The sequence below is a fragment of the Photinus pyralis genome, unplaced genomic scaffold (genome assembly GCF_008802855.1).
Source record: "Photinus pyralis isolate 1611_PpyrPB1 unplaced genomic scaffold, Ppyr1.3 Ppyr1.4_LG4, whole genome shotgun sequence".
NCBI classification, from domain to species: Eukaryota; Metazoa; Arthropoda; class Insecta; order Coleoptera; family Lampyridae; genus Photinus; species Photinus pyralis.
The window spans coordinates 1185764-1206273 of NW_022170511.1; the positions used below are offsets into that span (position 1 = coordinate 1185764).

The window sequence follows — 20510 nt, forward strand, 5'->3', positions numbered from 1 at the left end:
TCAAGCCAGTTAAAATTAATCCAATAGTCCTAACAAATTTTCTGATTTTTAATCAGCTCAATACTTTTTGACGTTAAACCGATGAAGATGAAGATAAGACAGAGAGAATAGTATATTATATACCAAGGGACTAAAGTGTGTGTTTGAATCCCGAGGGTGCATATTGTTGTTGAGGGCAACAAGTAAGGATTCTAGTTTAATACTACGGCGTAGAAATATCGTGTAAAACTTTGAAGAAAAAGCTATAAGGAAACCTACTGCCTCCCAAATTCAAAAAGATATATGGATAACGGTATAATAAGTGTAAAATATGGTGCAAGAATAAAAATGTACATATAAAGGTAGGTAACCATTAATCATTAAATTATGTTTGACAATTCAGTGTGTACTGTCACTTTTTGTCCCGCGTCGCGTTTTTCTCCCTCCGCGAGAAAAAGCGATACTTCTTTAGTCCTATGATACAATTATATCATGCTTTAGTCCCTTAAATGAATGACAAAACATGTGGATTTAGTCCACGGAGTACAACAATTTTATTAGCGCTGTAGCCAGTCGCGCACTTTTCGGTTATTCTTTATTTTGTTATATTACATTTAGCAAAAAACTAAATTCCATTATTTACTTGCAGGACTAAATTGCACTCCACCGGCGATTGATGATTTTCCAAAGGATATATTTACTGAGGAACAAAGACAGGATGGCGCAGTAGTACTACACATAATCATATCCTTATATCTATTTGTAGCCCTTGCGGTTGTATGCGACAAATACTTCGTACCTGCTGTAGAAAAAATATGTCAAGGTAATGTATTTTCTTCAGTACCTCTCTACAAGTTTTGTTATTATTTGCAGCTTTAAATATGTCAAACGACGTTGCCGGTGCAACGTTTATGGCAGCAGCAACTTCTGCACCTGAACTTTTCGTGAACGTTATTGGAACGTTCATTACAGAAGGTGATATTGGTGTCGGAACGATAGTTGGGTCAGCAGTATTTAATATTTTAGCCGTGGCGGCTTGCTGTGGATTAGGAGCTGGAATGGTAATTATCACATTTGTAATTCTTAGAATGTATAATGGCAATGAGTTTTTAGTCAGGTGTTCAAGTTGTGCCGTTGGATTGGTGGCCTTTAACCAGAGATTGTTTGGCTTACGGCATTACAGTTTCAATTTTAATCTGCATAATCCACGACGAGCGCGTGGAATGGTATGAAGCACTGTCGCTAGTTCTTCTCTACATAGTGTACATCCTCATTATGTATTTCGACAAGTCAATTCAACGGTGCGCTCGTGGTAAGACTTGAATGTTTTTTTTTCATATTATCTGAAGCCGCCTCTTCGTTGATGTACCGTATGTACTAGAACTAAAGGCATCTCTTATTGTACCTATTCCTGAGAAACGTGGTAACACTGTATTACAAATTTTCATAATTTTATTCAGTCTTATCAATACAATTCTCTTTTTGGAACTTTGGTTCCTAATGGATTAAACAGTACAACTATGCAGAATTTCAGGAAATTAACCTCTCCATTTAAATAATCGATTTCCTGATATCGTAATTTTTTTATATTTATTTATTTTTAAATTATTATTTTTGCCTTTATTTTTGGGTGGGCGGGGTTTCAGCCAAGGCTGCTCTACCAACCCAATCTACTATACAGTTTACAAATATCCATTGCCGAACCCGGATTCGAACCAGGGACCCTTAGTACCACAATCCAGCTTCAACTGAACTGCGCCACATGGGTCGGCATGTTATATATACAACATTACCAAATAAACGCTTTTTTCTAATGAACTTCCTGATGCAACAACTTATTCACACACGTCATAGAGACAGTGGTAGAAGTAGAACTTTGTAATCTCTTTCTCACACAAATATCACGAAACTAAAAATTCGTCACTACTTTTTTCTGGACTAAAAACTCTTAATAAATTCTTCTCAAAACTATGACTACAGCATTTGATTTATAGAGTTTAGAGAATCTACCTTGCCCAATTTTCAAATACCGCGCATTACCTACAATTTTAGGCTGGTAGATATGATATGAGCAACATTTTAAGAACATCAATAGACGCATTTCTAATAGTTTTAACGTGCTTGTGATTGTTAACTCATCCATCACGCAATTTCAAATTGTTCGCAAAATTTGAAACAATTGACGTAGTTGTGCCATGTGTTTTAACATCATTGTTGGCGCCACAAGTTAAGTTACCAAGGTGTCATAATTATTGTTTGGGTGTTTTGATTTGAAAAGAATTATCGATTGCGTGCACCCAATATTAAACATTAATTGCTTGCCACTTTTCTGTTAATTTGTTTAACCAGACACCATGCAGAATAAAAAATTCCAATTAGGTACATGGCACAGGGGCTCTGAACATACAGTAGGCCCATTATGGCTTCAGATCTAATTTGATTTATTATTACATTTAGGGGATCGTGAAAAAAGTCGATATCATTTACTAAAGAGAACTTGTTTAAAGTGATCAAGATCTCAATAAGTGGGGAAGTTGTGTTGCTAACTGCAAAAATAGTATTATTTTTTCTTAGCTTAACAAATAAACCTTAAGCTTAATTTCTTGAAGTAATTCCGAAGAGTTTAACAAATTATGTAAAATTTTGAAGACAAAAATTGTGGGTGCAATGAATGAATGAATTGCACCTTATTAATTTGGCCATGCGTAGCGTATGAACTTAGTTTTACTCAGCCAGGGAATCTAGGGCTACATTTTACTGGAAATTTACATTCATATTCAACGCGGGAATTTCAATCATGTTTAAAGAAAAAATCATTATAAAAGTACAACAAACCAACCACATGTTTAAACAATTCTTAATTTCACTGATTTTACGCGTCAGTTTTGTTATGACTTAAACTGGAAGAAGCAAGAATCCTCGAAGAAGAGGAACAACGTCGCAGGCAACAATTGTCATAGTCCGCAGACTCAAGTTCTGAAGCCTATCAGAACGCCTCTGCCGATCCCATGGAGTCAACACATGTTGATAAGAAACAGAAGACAAACGGCCTGGAGACACAGAAGCCGGATATCTTTCCGCATCAACTACATTGAATCTCCAGGGTATCGCTGCTCAAAAATTGCCAAGCAACGTCGTTGGTGGGATGCTTCTAACGGTTGGGGGACAACCTGCCGCCATGAGCTTGCCTGACAAGTGACATAGTCATGCCTGTCGTGGACCTGCTTGCAGTAGTAAACAGTTTACCCTCAACCCCACGACTGCCGTACAATTTCGAAAATATAAAGGGAGGTTATTTGCTCATAATGCACATTTCGATATAGACAACCAGGTGAAGCGTTCCGATTTATTATCTAAATCGCATTACCAAGCCTGCCTCCAAGTTCGATGACGACCATGTTTATAATTTAAAGAATTCTGAATTGCCGTGAAACAATCCTTTCGACAAGTGAGAAAAAAGAGCGTAAGAAGTTTGCTGCAATCAGTATCACTACCTAAAGGTGGGAATACTGTCTGTCTGATAGCACTGTCGAAGTGGTACACCTCGATAGTAAATCGCGCGAGAAATCTTGCTAGAGTATTTACGCCTTTAGCTAGGTAGCGCTCATGAAGCGCTTCGTCTGGTGAACGTAAGCATAGGTAAAGTGCGGAATTAATAGCATTAAGATAACCGGGTAAAATGGGCTTGTAGTACGCTTTCCGAATCACCGCGCATTTATTTATAAACTTCAATTAACATCGTGTGTACAAACATATCAACCCAGATCTTTGGCCTCGCGAAGAATGATCATATTCTTCGCCAGGTCAAAGATCTGGGTTGATATGTTTGTACAAATATGAACGGAAGCCCATTTAATTGGGGAAGAGTAGTATTTTTTTCCATTGTTAATACTGTAGGAGTGTTCATTATTTCGAAAAGAAGCTGCAATTACCACAGAATGCTGACCTTGCCTAGGGTAATATATTCATCACGCAGGCATCTCTTGATACCCTCAACTTTTTCAATTAATCTGGATTATAGGTACATTTAATTTACATATACAATGCGATCAAAAATGAGTTGCTGTCGAGTCACCTTTGGAATTTTTGTTTACATGGGAAATCGTACTTAACTTGAACTTCCAAAGGCGACTCGACAGCAACTCATTTTTGATCGTCCGTTATTTAACCAGTTTGTATCTACTATATTTTTCTGTCGTTTAGTTTGTAATTTTTTTCTTTGGCAATATCAAAACACATGGTAGAAATACGTGAACAATTATTTTGTACCCCCTTCGTACCTACTCGAAACGTTACCTCTGCTGCTGAAATCCGTCTATAGTTTCTCTTTCTAAAAGAGTGTCATTAACAATAGTTGCCATAATGAGCACCTATTAGGTATCTACAGAATAATTCGCTCGACACTTTTTGTTATTATTCCTTTTTAATGTAGAATAGGACTTATACATTCACGACACCTCTTTTCCTAGGTGGACTCAGAAGTGCACAAAAACGGCGGCAATCCTATCAGTCTTCCATTTCAAAATCACGTGCACACTCTTTAGGTAAGTTTATTCCTTCCACTCACAACACAAAAAAGTTGAAATTAACAACAAAACGCCAGTAACGAATTATACATTGATTGATCTAATTTTAATCGCACATATCTTGATAAACACTTACTTAAATTTATCACCAGAGGCGGCAGAGGCGCAAATACCTCTCAAAATAGAAAAAGAAAAACAGGTGTGTGATGGGACACACGTTAACTCGGACGAGTCGGGCAATTGCACGCAAATCGGTCCGGGTGCCGTCGCGCAGTTAAACGGCACCATTAAAAGCAGCGAGCTGCCTAACGTCGAGGAAAGTCACGACACCAGCAATCAGCATTCTCTTTGGAAGTGGCCGTCGAAACAAGGGAAATTTACAAAGGTACCAAGACGCTCTATCAAAAACTAACTTTAGAATTTGTAATTTTAGTTCACGTGGATCATTACATGGCCGATTTACTTTGTGTTTTTATTCACAATACCGGACTGTGAAAAACCTCGCTTCAAAAAATGGTTTCCTTTAACTTTTATGATGTGCATCATATGGATAGGTTCCTTATCATATGTGGTAGCTTGGATGATTACGATAATCGGTAAATATGCGTTACAAGTACATGCCTCAATTACACACCCATTTTAGGGGATACACTGAAAATTCCAGATTCCGTGATGGGTATAACATTTTTGGCGGCTGGTACAAGTGTACCCGAAGCAGTTTCCAGTGTGATTGTAGCTAAACAGGGTGAGTTAGTCATCTTCTTCATAAAGATGATTGGTATAATATTTTGTAGGTCATGGATCAATGGGTATCAGTAATTCGATCGGATCGAATACTTTTGATATACTACTTTGCTTAGGATTACCCTGGTTCATAAAAGCAACTTTCATGCCAACCATACCAGGAAAGCTTTGGGTGAGTATTTCGCGTCAAATGACTAATTTTTACGTATACTTTTAGGTTGGCATTAACTCTGCGGGCATTGAGTACAGCGCAATATCGTTACTCTCGACATTATTGATGCTGTATATCGCATTTTCTTTGAATAAATTCAAATTAGACAAGAGAGTCGGACGAGCTTGCTTATTGATGTATGCGGCGTTTTTAATATTAGCTAGTTTGATAGAATTAAATGTATTCTTTAGAGTTAATTTGCCAACATGTGGACGATGAACTTATACACTTTTTTTAAATTTTTACACAAAATTTAGTTTGTGATTTATACATAAACGTATAGATTCAACATGAATGAAAACGTTTGAATCGGCTAGGGTATCTGTTTTGTACTATTATAGATTTATAAGTAGTAATTTGTAAATTATGCACCAAGTTTCTATCAACTATGTTACCTACAATAACATTCTATCGTATAGAAAAGAAAATACTCATATAGCAGAGCGCCATAACTTAATTATCGGTTGCTAGACAAATCCATTATTATTTAAAGACAAACTGAAGCTACGTTCGTGAAATGGAGTAAACCACCGAAGCGAAAAGATGAAACCTATAAGAAATATTGTGTACATACTTAGAATTATGTTATTTAATATTGTTACCATTTCCTATGACATTATAATGTAGGAATACTGTAGATTTAATTCATTATGATTATATTTAAGAAAAAAAGTATACAAATAAAACTTATGGCGAAGTTTAAATAGATGATTAATAGTAGTTTATGCATCAAAAGATGTCAGAACGAAGATGTGTCGAAAAAAATGTTGTTGGCGTTAAACCATGGTTTAAATTACAACTGAGAATTATAACAACTAAAAAAATAGAACAGAGTCCTTAGTAAATTATAACTGCTAATTCCTAGTTAGTTTGGTTATTATATTATATAACAAACAAACAAACTAGGAACCCATACCTTTACTAAAACTACGAGACAGGGAGTTGCTTGCGTCTGGTCTCAGATAAAATGTATATTTGCATCATTTGCAGCAAGGCTCTCAAGCACTTACTCCAAAGGTACCTTTTAAAGTGCTTTCAAATATTTTGAAACCTGGAAGCACATTGAAATTTGCAATATTTCTCAATGTATAGAAGATTTCTGTTATTTTATTAATATGCAAAATGTCGACTGAACTGGGAATAAACGCTGCTCAATTTAGGGATATCAGTATGATATGTAGATAAAGTTTAAACTAACTCTTTCAGTTTCAGTTACCAACTTAAAACAATCAATACACAAACCACCACACACAAAACCGCAAACACTGTGGGTAAATATCTGATCCCTCCGCTCCTAAATTGAGCTCTAATCTGGGTGCGAACATTCTCTTACTTTTTAAACGCAACACAAATCAAGAACGTAATACATTCGACTCAACTCAACTGGTTGGAGCTTGATCGCATATAATATCCTTGAGGCACAGTACTTGCAGTGAGAAGGGGCTTGTATACATTCTCAAAATATCCTTGTTCCAAGTGGCTCAAGCACTGTGTTTGCAGGTACTCAAAAGTGTCTCTCCTACTATGACAATATTAAAAAATCTAAAAATGGTCTATCCCTTGAACTCCTGATAATGATTTAATGTAGGTATATATGCAATAAAGAAATCCTCATACACAGTTGAATAAAATACTTATTCAGTTTATTTCTTCAAAAAACATGAGTTCACAAATGGAACGCTTTCAGAACGCAACTATAATATTCATTATCGCCAATAATTAAAACCATTGTGGAGAAGATCCAAGAGCGGGTCAAGATACATTTCAAAAACGCAGGTAAAAAAGGCAGTCACAAAGTATAGATACAAACATTATAAAGATCTACATTTTACAATGAGTTGAATACCTACTAATAAAAGTAAAAATTTAATTACACCCGAAAATATTGCCTAATACAAAAACATGTTTCAAACTGATTGCTAGAACTTATACACACAATCAATACAATATTATGTATTCAAAAACGGCAAGCTAGCAAAATTTATTAACACATTTATTCAGATTTTGCGGTTAGTACCTTCAGTTCTTTTAAACATTCAGGTGGCAGATCAAAGTATCACATTTACATAAAACTAGACTGACTTGGCTTATTTAATTAAAAAATATAGTAATGATTATGCTTAAAAGTAAAAAACAAAAACATAAAAGGTGTAAAATAAACCCACACTTTTGGAATGGTGCTTAAGGTGAACTTAAACTCAAATTTTAATGCACTACTTATCATAGTATCATTAACTGAATTAAGTTATAAATGCAAATTATACTCTATTTGAATATCAGGTTGCCTCTAATAATAATCAGTTAAACTTGTTTAATATTTCCATACTTTTAGCTTTCATACCGGATGGTGCATGGTAAGTAGGAACATAGGGATTTAACATGGGAAATTAGTTTTATGCAATATCCTGCCCTTCTGTACATTTTACAGAAAAAAATTGTGGAGTTTAAAGTTGTTCAGAATTAAAAGGTGCATACAAAACTGTTTTTACATGTTTTTAAGCTTTTGGTATATCCGCAAAGCGGGTTCGCACCTCCAATGTCAGCACAAGGAGATTATGTTTTGTTTTAATACTTCACTATAATCATATGTCAATTTGACATCATTGCGGTGAGGAACGAGGATACTATTATCGAAGAATGACGCAAACGAGTAAGAGAGGCAATTAGTCCATAAGACCCCATACTGCATCTGGGGGTGCAAACGTGCTATAGTAGCAATTCATAAAACAACAAAAGTCATGGCTATTGCTACTAATAACAGAAATGTTGAAATTTATTTTTAAATTCGCGGGTATACCAAAAGCTTAATAAAACATGTAAAAACAATTTTTTCTATTTCGGTGTCACAATGATGATTTTGTACAATGTACAAAGACAGTGATTATAGTCGTTTTTTTTGGTAACTCATCTCTTAAGTTGGCAGTTACTAGTTAGTACAAGTAGGTACTTCGTTGGGTACTTCCATGTTTGAACTTCAAAATGTCAGTCTTTACTACGCTGCCAACCTAAAACTTAACGGCATAAAAAGTGTTCCCAACATAAAACATGTTAGTTCTAATGTTCCCTCTAGTTTCTGATAATGATTTTTTTAAATAAATTAAAGCACCGAAATAGAAAAAATAGTATGAAAAACGCGTGTTACAATGCTTTATTGTAATACTCCTATCTTGCGAACACTCGTGGCTACGCTTCGCGTCGCCACTCGTGCCACAAGATAGTCGTATTACAATAGGTCGCATTGTAACACTTGTCTTTCAATATACTATTGTATGCACCTTTTAATTCTGAACAACTTAAACTTTACAGTTTTTTCTGCAAAATGTACAGGAGAGCAGGATATTGCATAAAACTAATTTCCCATGTTAAATCCCTATGTTCGTACTTACTGTGCACCACCCGGTATAGATTTCCTTAGTCTAAAGTGAACTAATTAAAGTTGCCTAAAAATTTGAAATTCCCCATAGCAAGAACAGTGACGTTAAAAAAAACGGCATTAAACAAGAAATACTATGCGAAAGGGAGCTCTATTTAAACCACGCGCGTTATTTATTTAACACCTTGTGTGCTATTATGCTTACAGTATAGATCCACCACCTTGACTATATATACATATTACAAATAAATAACACAATGATTACAAGTCCCTTGCAAACTACAAGTAGGTAATCTAAATCACAGAATTTTTAAACCAACTGAAGATAGTATTTGTGCACAATTATGTAAATAAATTTTAAAATCCGCCAGTATCATTGGGCTTTCCCAATTTCAATTTTTTGCACAAACTTTACAGAATTATACAGCATGGAGTCAATAAGGCCGGCAACAGTAAAAACTCCTCCTATAATTGCACAAACATTGGTAGCAAAATGTCCAAACGATTTTCTTCGCTCCGTACGCTTCACCATCAAAGGCGATAGTTCATATTGAAAGAACGCGCCCGGCATTCCCGATTCGCCGCTTATAATCGAGACCACTTTCTGGTGCTTCGTGACAGAATATTGACTGGAAGTTATAACTGAGCCATCTAGTTTCACATACATCGTCGGAACCAACTTAATGTGATATTGAAACATTGTAGCACCTAAGAAAAAATGAAATGCGAATTAGCTTACGCAAGTTAATATGTTGCAAAACAACCCTACAAGTTATAACCGAATTTAATTCCTTATGTACTTACCTACCAATTGGGGTTAGTGTTCACAGTTCAAAGCAATTCACGAAATGGACCAGTGTTGAAAGTTAAAGTATTACTTTGTAAATACCCATTACAAGCTGTACAGTCTAAACTAAGCCTTTACTTAACTGCAGGAATATTTTATACTCTGTCCTTGTTCAATTAAACATACTTAGACACGACCCTTAAGGTGAAAAGATATGCTTTTGTTTCGTATTAATAGAGTGCACTGCATCATGCATGTTCAAAGTGCAACTTCTATCAAAATGAAAGTATCGATAAGTGTTTTTTTATAATGATGACTCTGTTCAACTATAAATATTTAAACAATACCATACAATAAATTTTCTGTGGACGACACCTGGTCAAGGAATACCTTTGTTTATTGATTTATAGTTGTTCCACCGAAGTTACTAATAAGTGCTGCCACATCCTGTCGAATTGTGGTACTATCTGATTATTCAATTGATTTGCGTATTCTCTAATTTAAAGAATCTCTGCAATGACCCACTCACCTTTACTTATTTACATAGATCAAATTACATTTAAAGGGATATGCAACTGGCAATGATATATCCTACAGGGGTCTATGAGAATTTAAATTACCTATGTTCAGCGAATATTATGCACTGTTATGAGGGATGGAATGTTTAATGGTAAATACGCCATTTTATTTCGAATTCAACGTATTTAAGATTTGCGTACCTATCTGTCATGGTTTTTGACATACGTCAATTTTTCTCTAAATATTTGGAGATGCAAGGCTCCATTCTAAAATTCTTAAACCGTTCGAGATCAGTGAGTGCTCTTTTATATAATTGCGAATCCATAAAGTCTAAGAATTTTTTTCATACTAAAACTACATATTTCATAGTACTCCGATTATGTTTTAAACACTTTAAATTTATATTAGCCGATAAACGAATTGTAAAATTTCTTAAGGAAAAAGTAGACTGATTCCCTATAAAAAAATATGGCACTTCAAAACATTTTTTAGAAACTGTTTGGGAATATTAATTTAAATTTTAAAGGCGAGAAAGAACAGTCACAGATTACGCCAACACAAGGCCGTAGACAAACACATAACACAAAAGCCCATTGTTCTAATAAATAATATTGTGCTTGTAATACATACTATTTCTTTTGCGGACAAAATTCAGCATTCTGCATTTGTAGAAGCAGTACCTATCTATTGTAGTACAAAGTTACACTAGTAAAATGTTCAATATTGAACCAATTATAGATTTTTTACTTTAAAAATTACTCGATCGGACAGCATGGTACATTCTTCAGCGTGGATGCATAAATACGTCTTTTGTGCTGATGCGATAGTAATGTGATACGCTCCGTTATCACATACCACAATATGAATGCAACGATTACGCCATCTGTCGTCAGTAAATTGTAACCCTATTGCCCTATTGTTTGGAACTAATACAAGAATTATTTAAAGCGACAATTTACCCAACATGCTCTCTGGACTTTACCCAACGTACTAACGGTCGGTGGTTTAACTACTAAGAATAAACAATGGTAATACTCTAACCACTATTGTGTGGTACCTGTTTAACTTCTAATAAAGCACAACTTTAAAACTGTGGCCAGCAAAAAAATGCCTATTGCGCATATTCATTATAAGCACCCTGTATACATCGCAGATAATTGTGATCCCTGTATAAATATTGCACCTGTATGAAATCTGACCACACTAATCAAAAGGGCAACAAAAAAATTAAAAAAGGTAAATTACGTCATTTTGACAAAAGTTAAAATCCCAATTTTTTAACAAATTACAGTAGAATTAACCAGTTTTCAAAATTATTACTAAAAAAACGACATATTTTCAAATTCCACAGAAAATTTGAGGTTATAAATATTTTTAGCACAATGCCCGCTGTACCCGGTGGAGTTTATCAACAGGGCCCCTCATGTTTCGATAGAATGAAAATGGGCTTCATGTTGGGATGCTGTGTGGGTATGGCAAGTGGAGCAATATTTGGCGGATTTTCTGCCTTAAGGTAACGATAGGAAGCTCTAGTATTAAGTTTTACCATTTCACTCCTTAGGGGCGGTTTACGAGGAAGGGAACTTGTCAATACAGTGGGAAAGGTTATGTTACAAGGAGGTGGATCGTTTGGAACCTTTCTAGCAATCGGATCTGGTTTGCGATGCTAAACATACCTGCATTTTTAATTAGGGAGGTGTAAATTTTTTACTTAAGATAAATTTAGTTACTATTTGTAAACTGTAGGAATGTAGAACGTTAGTAAATAAAGATTTCGTACCTTGTGCGGCGATTGCTACTGTATTTTTTAGTGGATTGTGCGATTTGCTGTCAATATTTGTACCAAATGTAATGTGCCGTATTCGGTGGGACGTATTAAAGGACGTAGAAGAAAACGGTTGCACGTCATGTACGTGTACATGATTTACGCTAAAACTTCGACCTGGAGCTATATGAAAACTACCACTAACTCGATTGACAACAAGTGATCCGTAAATCTGGCAGCCTTGCGAGAAAGCCGTGTTAAGCTTCTCATTAAAATGCTCATCCTTGCACTGACTGATATTTTCGGGATTATCAGGAAAGGCCCACCGTCTTTCTCTGTATGCTTCACGTACATCTTCGCAAGTGTTGCAACATCTACAAAATAATTCCAAAACCAATGTTTACATTGCACCAAACTACCTTTTCGGATCAAGTGCGGCTCCGTAGCAACTTCCACATTCTGTCGAGTTTTCCGCCTAAAGTAATCAGTAGTAATAATTACCAATAATGACACGACCCCTACCTCATTAGGTTTTTTAGTTGGTATAGTGATATCTTCTCTTTTAGGTTCCTCAATGGGCTTACCGTCTAAATCTAAACGACGTTTGTAAATATTGTGATCAATTTGTAGGTGTTGTTCGCCAGAGGAATCCATTGCGTCAAGTGATAAAACTGAAAGTGCAGTGTCTTAAATGGAATTAAAGTAGAGGAAGTAGCTAACAATCGCAAGATATAGTCGGCACGATAATATCTAAATTAATTTGGATATTTGGATTCCGTGAAGTATCTACGAACAGTTCCTCTGTTACGTTTGGTGATAAGTAATCAAACAATTCGATCCAAAATAGCATGGACATAATTCCCAAAGATATAAAGGTGACTGCAATTAAAAGTGGTAAAAACACAAAGATTTAAGGTTAAATAAATGTAAACAAACTTGCTGCACCCTGGAAGGTTTTCACGCTGAAATCTTCAGTAGTTTTAGGGTATGCATCAAGGGAACGTAAATGTCCAACAATTTTATTCATTTTGGACGATTATAACAAAAATTTTCGAATCACTGCACACCCGGCAACACCGACGTTAAGTATGCAAATGCACTAATGCAGACAAGTGGCAGGGCAGTGGCGAATCGTGGCAAAGCAAAGAACAACAAAATAAATAATAGACACGACCTTGAAAATGAATAGGTAAAATGCCTCAGAGTAAGATTTATTTCTTACTCTGAGGTAAAATGCCCACTTTTAACTAATATCAAATATCATTGTTTATTCTATTCTAATATTTGTAATCTAACTAATTAAATAAAATTTGTAGAACACAAACAATTAAAAACAAATTAGGAACATGAAAGTTATCGAAAGCTCTAGAACGAACCAACCATAGGCTTATCCTATAGGGCTGTCGCCAGGCCTTTTTAGGTGAACCTTTCTTGGCTCGCCTAAAAAACCTTTCTTGGCTCGCCTAAAAAACCTATGAAGTCCGGGTTCGGGTACACAGCTAACAGCTATACAAATGTAACAACTTCCCTAATATTTATTATTGCAAAATAAAACCTACGTATGGGATTTGCTTATATATCTATAAGCTGTAGGTCAGTAGGTGTACCAGAAGTATATATCATTGCAATAAAATACGATGAAGTGTTATTATTTTTAATTCATTTAAAACTGAAGTGGTATCCTAATTTTGTCTCTGTACTATATGGACCTTGAGATGTCTGTTTCTTTGAAAAAGTTCAGAATGTTATTCGTTCTCCCCAGAATCCTCTAACGCCTAACGACAGTATTGGCAGAAGTGCAGTACTGCTTCCTCTCCACATGTGTATCCTACACGCAGAAGGAAGGTATACTTAAAGGCCCATTTTGTGCAGGTGTTGTTTCATTCGACAATATGCTTTTAATTATATACGTTTTTGTTATGCGGTGAAGTACACCAGTAGCTACAGTCAAATACTTTAATATAATAAGGTATTTGCCACAGTTTAGTAAAATCAAACTACAAAATACAAGATAGTTCATAATACCTGTTGTAGTTCTAATACTATCAACTTAGTAGTTTGACTGTAACAAAGTAGCTCTACTGTTTGATATGAACCTCCTCAAGCACGTTGTTTTTGGTTAATTAGCAATTAATTCATTTTTTACTCATTTTATAGTCTTAATTAATTTTAAATCATTTGGAATTTAATACGATGGAAGAACCTAACGAAACTTTTGACGACATAGAAGTGGTCTATTTAGATGAACTCGAAGAAATTGATGATATTGATCTAAATGAGGATGCTCAGGATGAAGGGGATTATGCACAAGCAATTGATTTAGCGCACTTAACGTTTTCGAAGCATCCAACCTCAGTCTTTACAGGAGCGTTTAGCAGAAGCGGGACATTAGCGGTTACCGGTGGTGAAGATGACATGGGTTACGTTTGGTCCACAGAAACCGGCGAAGTCCTTTTGGAATGCACCGGGCATAAGGATTCAGTAGTTGAAGCTAGTTTTAATTTTAATGACCAATTTGTCGCCACTGGTGACATGAGTGGATTAATACAAGTTTGGGATGTTCATAATAAGAAACTGGTTTGGTGCTACGAAGGAGATGACATGGAGTGGCTACTATGGCATCACATGGCTAATGTTCTTATAGCAGGCTGTCAGTCTGGAGATATCTACGTGTGGCAAATTCCGCAGGGAAATTGTAAGGTGCTGCCATCACACGGGACATCTACACATAGTGGCAAAATACTAGCAGATGGCAAACGATTGTTAGCCGGTTATGGCGATGGCCAATTACGTTTGTGGGATTTAAAAAGTGGCGAAATGTCATGGCAATTAACTGCGAATATTCCTTTGTTGGCAATTACATCTCTAGACATTACGGATGATGCAAACTTGTGTATCGTGGCCCCTTCTGCACAACTGTTTAAAGTAGCAGATGGTACCCAAACTGCGTCGTATCTTACTGCTGACGAAACCGAAGTGGAGGTGGTTGCTTTTAACACTGAGTCAGGATTGCTAGCCACTGGTGCAATATCAGGCAAACTGTGCGTTTGGGACTATAAAAAAAATAATCTAAGACACGAAACAAAGTTTGATACTTCTATAACCACAATTAAATGGGGAGTCGATGATAAAATGTTTGTTGGTTGTACAGATGGTTGTATTTATGTTTGTGATACACGATCTGGTACTTTAGTTGAAGTTTTAACAGGTCATAATGCAAACATTTTAAGTTTATCATTAACGAAGGATTGTACTGATCTTCTTAGTACATCCGATGATGGAACTGCTAAAATTTTTAAAACAAAAAGTAGTTAAATATTTTTATTAGCGATAATTCAATGGAAGTAACCATTTGTGTACATATGTAATTATTTTTTAATAAATACTATCGGCTTAATCAATTTCAAGTTCTTTAATACATACATAAATTAAAAAAATGGTCAAAACAGAACCATTTAAAAAAAAAATGTTTAAAAAAAAATTGACATGCTTTAGGCAAAAGTATCTTCACTTTCTTGCATATTATCGTCTACTGAAGTAATGGTCGAGTTGTAATGCTCCCCCAATCGATATAAATGCTTGTGATACGTCAGAATTAAGGGTGGACCTTCGTACTGTTCGGCTTGGATAGTTAAAGGGCCCGAAGCTTGAATAACTTTAATGGGGCACTTTAAAACGCTCGACAGGGCAGTAAGTTCCAACTGTCCTCCCCACAATTTAGTATTAGCTACATCTTTGCAATACTTCTCAAACTTGTCTTCTCCTATAAGTTCATCGTCGTCATCGTTATACATGAATGGAAGAAACTCCTCTTTATTGTCGCGTATAAATGAAGCAGTAAGTTTACGTAGCTTCGAAACATTCGAGCTGACTCGGCCCGTCACCTCCAGTTGGTGATTAATGGCGCAATACAAGCAATTACCATCCGCGGGTATATTAAAAATTTGCAGTCCTTCATTTTGTAGCAGTTCTTTAATGGTATTTAACTCGACGACACGTGGCCCTTGCCGATGATTGACTTCTTCCTCTGCTATTCTCTTCTCACGCTCCTTGTTTTCGGTTTCTTTTTTCGTTCTCCTTTTTTGTGCTCTGGAGATCTTAGTGGGTACATCTCCATTGACTACCTCATTAATTGATGAAAGCTCGGATGAAACTGTATCATTGGCAGCTACGTTGTTCAACTCCAGCGCTTGCTCTGCATCCAGTTCTTGTTCTAATTTCGATATCATTTCTGTAACTTCCTTTTTTTTCTTTTTATCGCCTTTAACTACACCTTTTTTTAAAGATTGTATCTGGGCTTGTAGGTCTTTTCGTTCTTGTCGATGTTTTTTGAGCAATTCTTCTTCGTTTAAAGGTGATTTTTCAATTACATCTTCGACTACCTCCATAATTTAATTAATAAAAAAGTTACTAGTTTAAAAAAAGGATTGAAATTTAAGGACACTCTTTAGGTTAAAGACCTGTAGAAGCATATATATAAGAGAAGTATATATATGTGTAGAAGCAGAAGCTCTACGGTCATCGAGACACATGTTATAACGAATTTCGGCACCGTTGCCGCTGTGCAGTAAAAGACGCATCTCCTAACGAATTTTTTACAAGATACATGAGAGCATTGCTGTCAGAAACATTATATAGGTTAAAAACATGTTTTGGGAACAATGGGTCAGGCAAGTAGGTACCAAGATTCTATGAGGGTGAAATACACAAAATGTGACTCAACTTTGGTGAAATAAAATCCTTCTCTTAAGAGCAAGATGGATAATAATTACTTTTGTAAGGCAAATTCAATGTTACGACAAAATATGTGAAAATTAGTGAATCGTAACTCATATATCACACATAGATCCTAAACCGAAGAGTTTTTATTAGCAAAATCTCGCCCCCACGAGATATGTAATTCGCCCCTCGTTCGGGGTTTCAGAGTTGACAGTTGAATGTCGAGATCAGCACCGCGGCGTTGAATGCCGTAATCCATTTTTGGTTATACAGTTTTTGCCACCCCCGTGACCGTCTCTTCAAGGCGAAAATGTTAGTTTTTCGATCTGGAGTTTTATTGTCTTAGATAATCCTTATCATATTTAGTTACTTTGGCATTACTTTTTGTACAGAGAAAAAAACACCTTAGAACCTGTCTTTAGACTATACAGTATGTATACTACAGATACTATGCGATCAAAAGAGATGCTGTGGAGTCACCTTTGGAATTTTTGTTTGCATGGGAAATCGCCGTATTTAACTTGAACTCGACGTCAATTCTTTTTTGATCGCCCGTTACATTTACATTATGTATAAGTATAGTGTATCTAAGGAATAGGTACATAGTAAAGGATTGTTTTAAGAATTTTATTGCAAAATTTGATTAAATACCTACTGACAAAACAGGGTTTAATAATTAACAAATATAAATGGCAATACATTAAATAACTTTAGATATACTTATGGCAGCTTTGCATCCCATTTTGACCAATTCTGAAAACGCTTTATAGAATGGTGCTTGTTCAGCACCGTGATCAATTCCAATATCGTGATGTTCCTGTTCCTCGTCCCTAAACTGCCTTATAGTTTCCAAAATTTCTTTATTCGTATTTGGATCCTCCATAAGCTGTCTTAACTGATCATTGTAATGCTCTACGATGACAGTTTCGACAGCAACTGTACACGCCATGGCAGCTTTATCCCCTAAAAGTGCAGAACCTGCTCCCAAAGCAAACCCGGCAATGTTCCATATGGGCACCATGACGGTGGGACGTACTCTATATTTCACTATAAGTTCCTCAAACTTCGCACGGTGCGCCTTTTCTTGATCCCACATATGCTGTATCAACGGACCTTTTTCGGTATGTCCGAGCACAAACATTTGCCCCGCATAAATTCGATCAGCTCCCAATTCGCCTGCATGATCAACACGTACTATCGAGTGCAAATCGGCATTTGTAGAACAATTTCTTATAACCCTATGCCAACCCTTTAGGGTGGATGTTCTCAACTGGCTCAACATTTATTGACAATTTTCTCTGTAAAAACGCAAATGTGTTATTACGAAAAAACGTTGAAAAACTGCTTAAATGTTCTTCAAGAAGAAACTAAAGGTAAAATCACATAATTTTCTCTTCTTACATTCAATCAATGGGAAACCTAACCTAAAAATTTGTTTATTTATGGCGCGTTTTTAGAGTTGCTGCATTTTCATACGAAAGTACCCTGTGTTGATATAGAGGCAAATAATCCGCAATGGTCATGGAGTATTTACAGAAAATATGTTGCAAAAAATATGCCGGTAGTGATAAAAAATGCTTGCAGAGATTGGAGAGCAAGGAAGCTGTGGAATATCGATTATTTTTTGTGAGTGCAAGTCTGTGATTTGTGTGTAAGTCTTGGTGTTGTTCAACTAACACTGTTTAAGTACTTTCTTCAGCACATTTGTTTCGATTAAGTAGCACTTCACTTGAATGATTTTTAAACAGGGCATCTAGGTACTGTTTCGCTCCTAGGAAAAAGTTTTTGTGGTTTAGCTAGATAGCTCGTTTAAGAGTACGGGCGGTTTGTATTAGTACCTCTTCGTGAGTACTTATAGTGTAATTCAAGGTGTAATTACTTTCAAACCTTTCAGAGTTAATCTGTGTAAAAAATTAACATTTTCTGTGTATATACCTACCTATTACAATATAGTGCTTTAATTAGGTATTTATATATTAGGGGAGCTAGCTCTAAATCCACTGAACGAGAGTGATCAAAATTTTAACCGATGGGAGTTCCACTATGGCCTACCCCGAGTATGCTAAAATCGACCGTCTACCACCTCAAGTCAAGGCTTTTGTTTACAGACTAAATTACTAAATGTACTCCCAATCACTATGCAGTGTTTCTTTTTTAAATTTTTTCTCAAATTATAAGATATCTTATAATAATAAGATAATCCTAACATTCTATAAAGACAAAGAAAGCAGAGCCAGTGTAGAAACATTTTGCTTTTATAAAACATTTAAACAAATTAAAATATTACAGGCAAAAAATACCAGACAAGGATGTAACGGTAGCGATAACTCCCAATGGATACGCGGATGGTGTGATTGCTGAAAATAACACCGATTTCTTCGCGATGCCCGAAGAAAGAACAATGAGAATGTCCGAGTTCTTGAGCAATATGACCGCCCCTAAGTAAGATGAGTGTGCACAGATGTATGAATTCTAGAATATTCGTTTTGCAGGAAAAACTTTGTATGTTACATTCAAAAGCAGAATTCAAATCTCTTGGAGGACTTCAAAGAGCTAATTAATGATGTAGACATCGAATTAAAGTGGGCCAAGGACATTTTTGCTAAAAGTCCAGACGCCGTGAACTTCTGGATGGGAGATGAAAGAGCAGTTACAAGCAGTGAGTATCAAAATGCAGCTCCTATCAGAGTAAAAAGTTATAGTCCCCTTCCTTTGAAGGCTTATTTTATAACACTGTATGAGTGAATTTCTATAGATACCATCAATTTTGGATCTTAAATATTTGATTTGCAATTGGAATTATAATAACATTTGAGAACTAAAGTTTTTACTTCACTAGCAGGTTATTCACACTTGGTTTTTCAGTGCACAAAGATCCCTATGAGAATATCTACTGTGTAATTAGTGGATATAAGGATTTTATACTAATTCCACCGACAGACTTGCCTCACGTACCTTACAAATATTATCCAGTTGGGACGTTTAAAAATGTTAGTACGGACCACTACGAAATTGAACCAAAATTAAGAAATGGTGGCGGCGATTGTGACCATTTCATACCAAAACCACAAATTAGAGGTTGTCAAGAAATAGAAACCAAATTGGAAAATTCCAAATATGAAATGTTAAATTGGGTATCCATCGATCCTTCAAGACCAGACACAGACTTATACCCACAGTTTAGAAATGCGAACGTTTATAAAGTTAGAATAAATGAAGGGGATTGTTTATACTTGCCTAGTTTGTGGTTTCACCATGTACAACAAAGCCATGGTTGCATCGCTGTAAATTATTGGTACGATATGGATTTTGATTTAAAGTATTGCTATTATAAAATGTTGGAATGTTTATCTACATAAACCTACATACTGTGTAGTTTTTTATTTCTTATAACTTCCTTAAATATACAGTCTGCATTTCACACAAATGGATGCCGAAAAGGTATAACAAGAGCACGTATGGAGGGGGGGGGGGGGCTAGCTTAACATTAATTAAACTGGAACCGCTATGAATGTAGTCTTCCTGGGAAATACAAATTGAACCATCACCCATCCTTTGAATTTTCAATCCTAGCTAAAATTTTGCATTACTGGAAAGTTTCATTGAGAACAGGAATATATTTTTGCAAGTATTTTTCATCCCTGCTAACTACCAGGCCATCATCCAAGTCAATGTTGTTCTAAAGTTCACTCAAAAAACTGGTGAACGTCTTATTTCAGCATCTAAAAGCTTGGTGTAGTCCATAAGTCCAACTCTCCATAAAGGAAAGCACTTTTGACGTAAAATTGAATTATTGTCCTTCACGCGCGCACACTCGACAGAGAATGCAGTCCCATCTTACGGTAGGGTTGAAGGTTTCAGTGAAAAAAATCCCTTCACGTTGCAGA

At 35.8% G+C, this 20510-nt stretch overlaps 6 protein-coding genes across 7 annotated transcripts; 3 read left to right on the forward strand and 3 right to left on the reverse strand.

The window, feature by feature from the left end:
• Window positions 1–606: 606 nt before the first annotated feature.
• LOC116168979 (sodium/potassium/calcium exchanger 3-like) lies at window positions 607–6168 on the forward strand. Its single transcript, XM_031485011.1, has 9 exons — window positions 607–802; window positions 853–1040; window positions 1093–1291; window positions 4449–4523; window positions 4658–4890; window positions 4939–5101; window positions 5149–5250; window positions 5300–5421; window positions 5467–6168. The coding sequence occupies exons 2-9, from the start codon at window positions 861–863 to the stop codon at window positions 5677–5679; spliced, it is 1287 nt and encodes a 428-aa protein (XP_031340871.1). The 5' UTR covers window positions 607–802; window positions 853–860; the 3' UTR covers window positions 5680–6168.
• A 2596-nt stretch (window positions 6169–8764) lies between these two features.
• LOC116168618 (endoplasmic reticulum-Golgi intermediate compartment protein 3-like) lies at window positions 8765–13035 on the reverse strand. The gene is made up of 6 exons (XM_031484546.1): window positions 12841–13035; window positions 12625–12783; window positions 12427–12575; window positions 12324–12379; window positions 11920–12278; window positions 8765–9541 (listed from the first exon to the last, which is right to left on the reverse strand). The coding sequence occupies exons 1-6, from the start codon at window positions 12929–12931 to the stop codon at window positions 9207–9209; spliced, it is 1149 nt and encodes a 382-aa protein (XP_031340406.1). The 5' UTR covers window positions 12932–13035; the 3' UTR covers window positions 8765–9206.
• Window positions 13036–14097: 1062 nt separating this feature from the next.
• LOC116167946 (angio-associated migratory cell protein-like) lies at window positions 14098–15219 on the forward strand. Its single transcript, XM_031483569.1, has one exon. The coding sequence runs from the start codon at window positions 14098–14100 to the stop codon at window positions 15217–15219; it is 1122 nt and encodes a 373-aa protein (XP_031339429.1).
• On the reverse strand, window positions 15211–16391 carry LOC116168981 (deubiquitinase OTUD6B-like). The gene has a single exon (XM_031485013.1). It carries the CDS (start codon window positions 16290–16292, stop codon window positions 15396–15398), a length of 897 nt encoding a protein of 298 aa, XP_031340873.1. The 5' UTR covers window positions 16293–16391; the 3' UTR covers window positions 15211–15395.
• An 843-nt stretch (window positions 16392–17234) lies between these two features.
• On the reverse strand, window positions 17235–17929 carry LOC116167784 (5-demethoxyubiquinone hydroxylase, mitochondrial-like). The gene has a single exon (XM_031483305.1). The coding sequence runs from the start codon at window positions 17903–17905 to the stop codon at window positions 17324–17326; it is 582 nt and encodes a 193-aa protein (XP_031339165.1). The 5' UTR covers window positions 17906–17929; the 3' UTR covers window positions 17235–17323.
• LOC116167783 (bifunctional peptidase and (3S)-lysyl hydroxylase Jmjd7-like) lies at window positions 17862–20001 on the forward strand. 2 transcript variants are annotated; one of them, XM_031483303.1, is made up of 5 exons: window positions 17862–17996; window positions 18081–18249; window positions 18913–19065; window positions 19116–19282; window positions 19489–20001. In XM_031483303.1, exons 1-5 carry the CDS (start codon window positions 17936–17938, stop codon window positions 19980–19982), a joined length of 1044 nt encoding a protein of 347 aa, XP_031339163.1. In that variant the 5' UTR covers window positions 17862–17935; the 3' UTR covers window positions 19983–20001. The 2 variants fall into 2 exon arrangements, with proteins under 2 accessions (XP_031339163.1, XP_031339164.1); XM_031483304.1 differs by lacking the exon at window positions 17862–17996 and having other exon boundaries at window positions 18113–18274.
• The last annotated feature ends 509 nt before the right edge of the window (window positions 20002–20510 follow it).

Excerpts from the sequence above, each read along its gene's own strand:
- LOC116168979 (XM_031485011.1), top strand. The coding sequence starts at position 861 with ATGTCAAACGACGTTGCCGGTGCAACGTTTATGGCAGCAGCAACTTCT. Across the intron at positions 1,292-4,448 it reads AATTCAACGGTGCGCTCGTG|GTGGACTCAGAAGTGCACAA; the intron begins GTAAGACTTGAA and ends CTCTTTTCCTAG. Across the intron at positions 5,251-5,299 it reads TGTGATTGTAGCTAAACAGG|GTCATGGATCAATGGGTATC; the intron begins GTGAGTTAGTCA and ends AATATTTTGTAG.
- LOC116168618 (XM_031484546.1), bottom strand. The coding sequence starts at position 12,931 with ATGAATAAAATTGTTGGACATTTACGTTCCCTTGATGCATACCCTAAA. Across the intron at positions 12,784-12,840 it reads AACCTTCCAGGGTGCAGCAA|TCACCTTTATATCTTTGGGA; the intron begins GTTTGTTTACAT and ends TTTTAATTGCAG. Across the intron at positions 12,380-12,426 it reads CAACTAAAAAACCTAATGAG|GCGGAAAACTCGACAGAATG; the intron begins GTAGGGGTCGTG and ends TGATTACTTTAG.
- LOC116167946 (XM_031483569.1), top strand. The coding sequence starts at position 14,098 with ATGGAAGAACCTAACGAAACTTTTGACGACATAGAAGTGGTCTATTTA.
- LOC116168981 (XM_031485013.1), bottom strand. The coding sequence starts at position 16,292 with ATGGAGGTAGTCGAAGATGTAATTGAAAAATCACCTTTAAACGAAGAA.
- LOC116167784 (XM_031483305.1), bottom strand. The coding sequence starts at position 17,905 with ATGTTGAGCCAGTTGAGAACATCCACCCTAAAGGGTTGGCATAGGGTT.
- LOC116167783 (XM_031483303.1), top strand. The coding sequence starts at position 17,936 with ATGTGTTATTACGAAAAAACGTTGAAAAACTGCTTAAATGTTCTTCAA. Across the intron at positions 19,066-19,115 it reads AGCAATATGACCGCCCCTAA|GAAAAACTTTGTATGTTACA; the intron begins GTAAGATGAGTG and ends TTCGTTTTGCAG. Across the intron at positions 19,283-19,488 it reads TGAAAGAGCAGTTACAAGCA|TGCACAAAGATCCCTATGAG; the intron begins GTGAGTATCAAA and ends TTGGTTTTTCAG.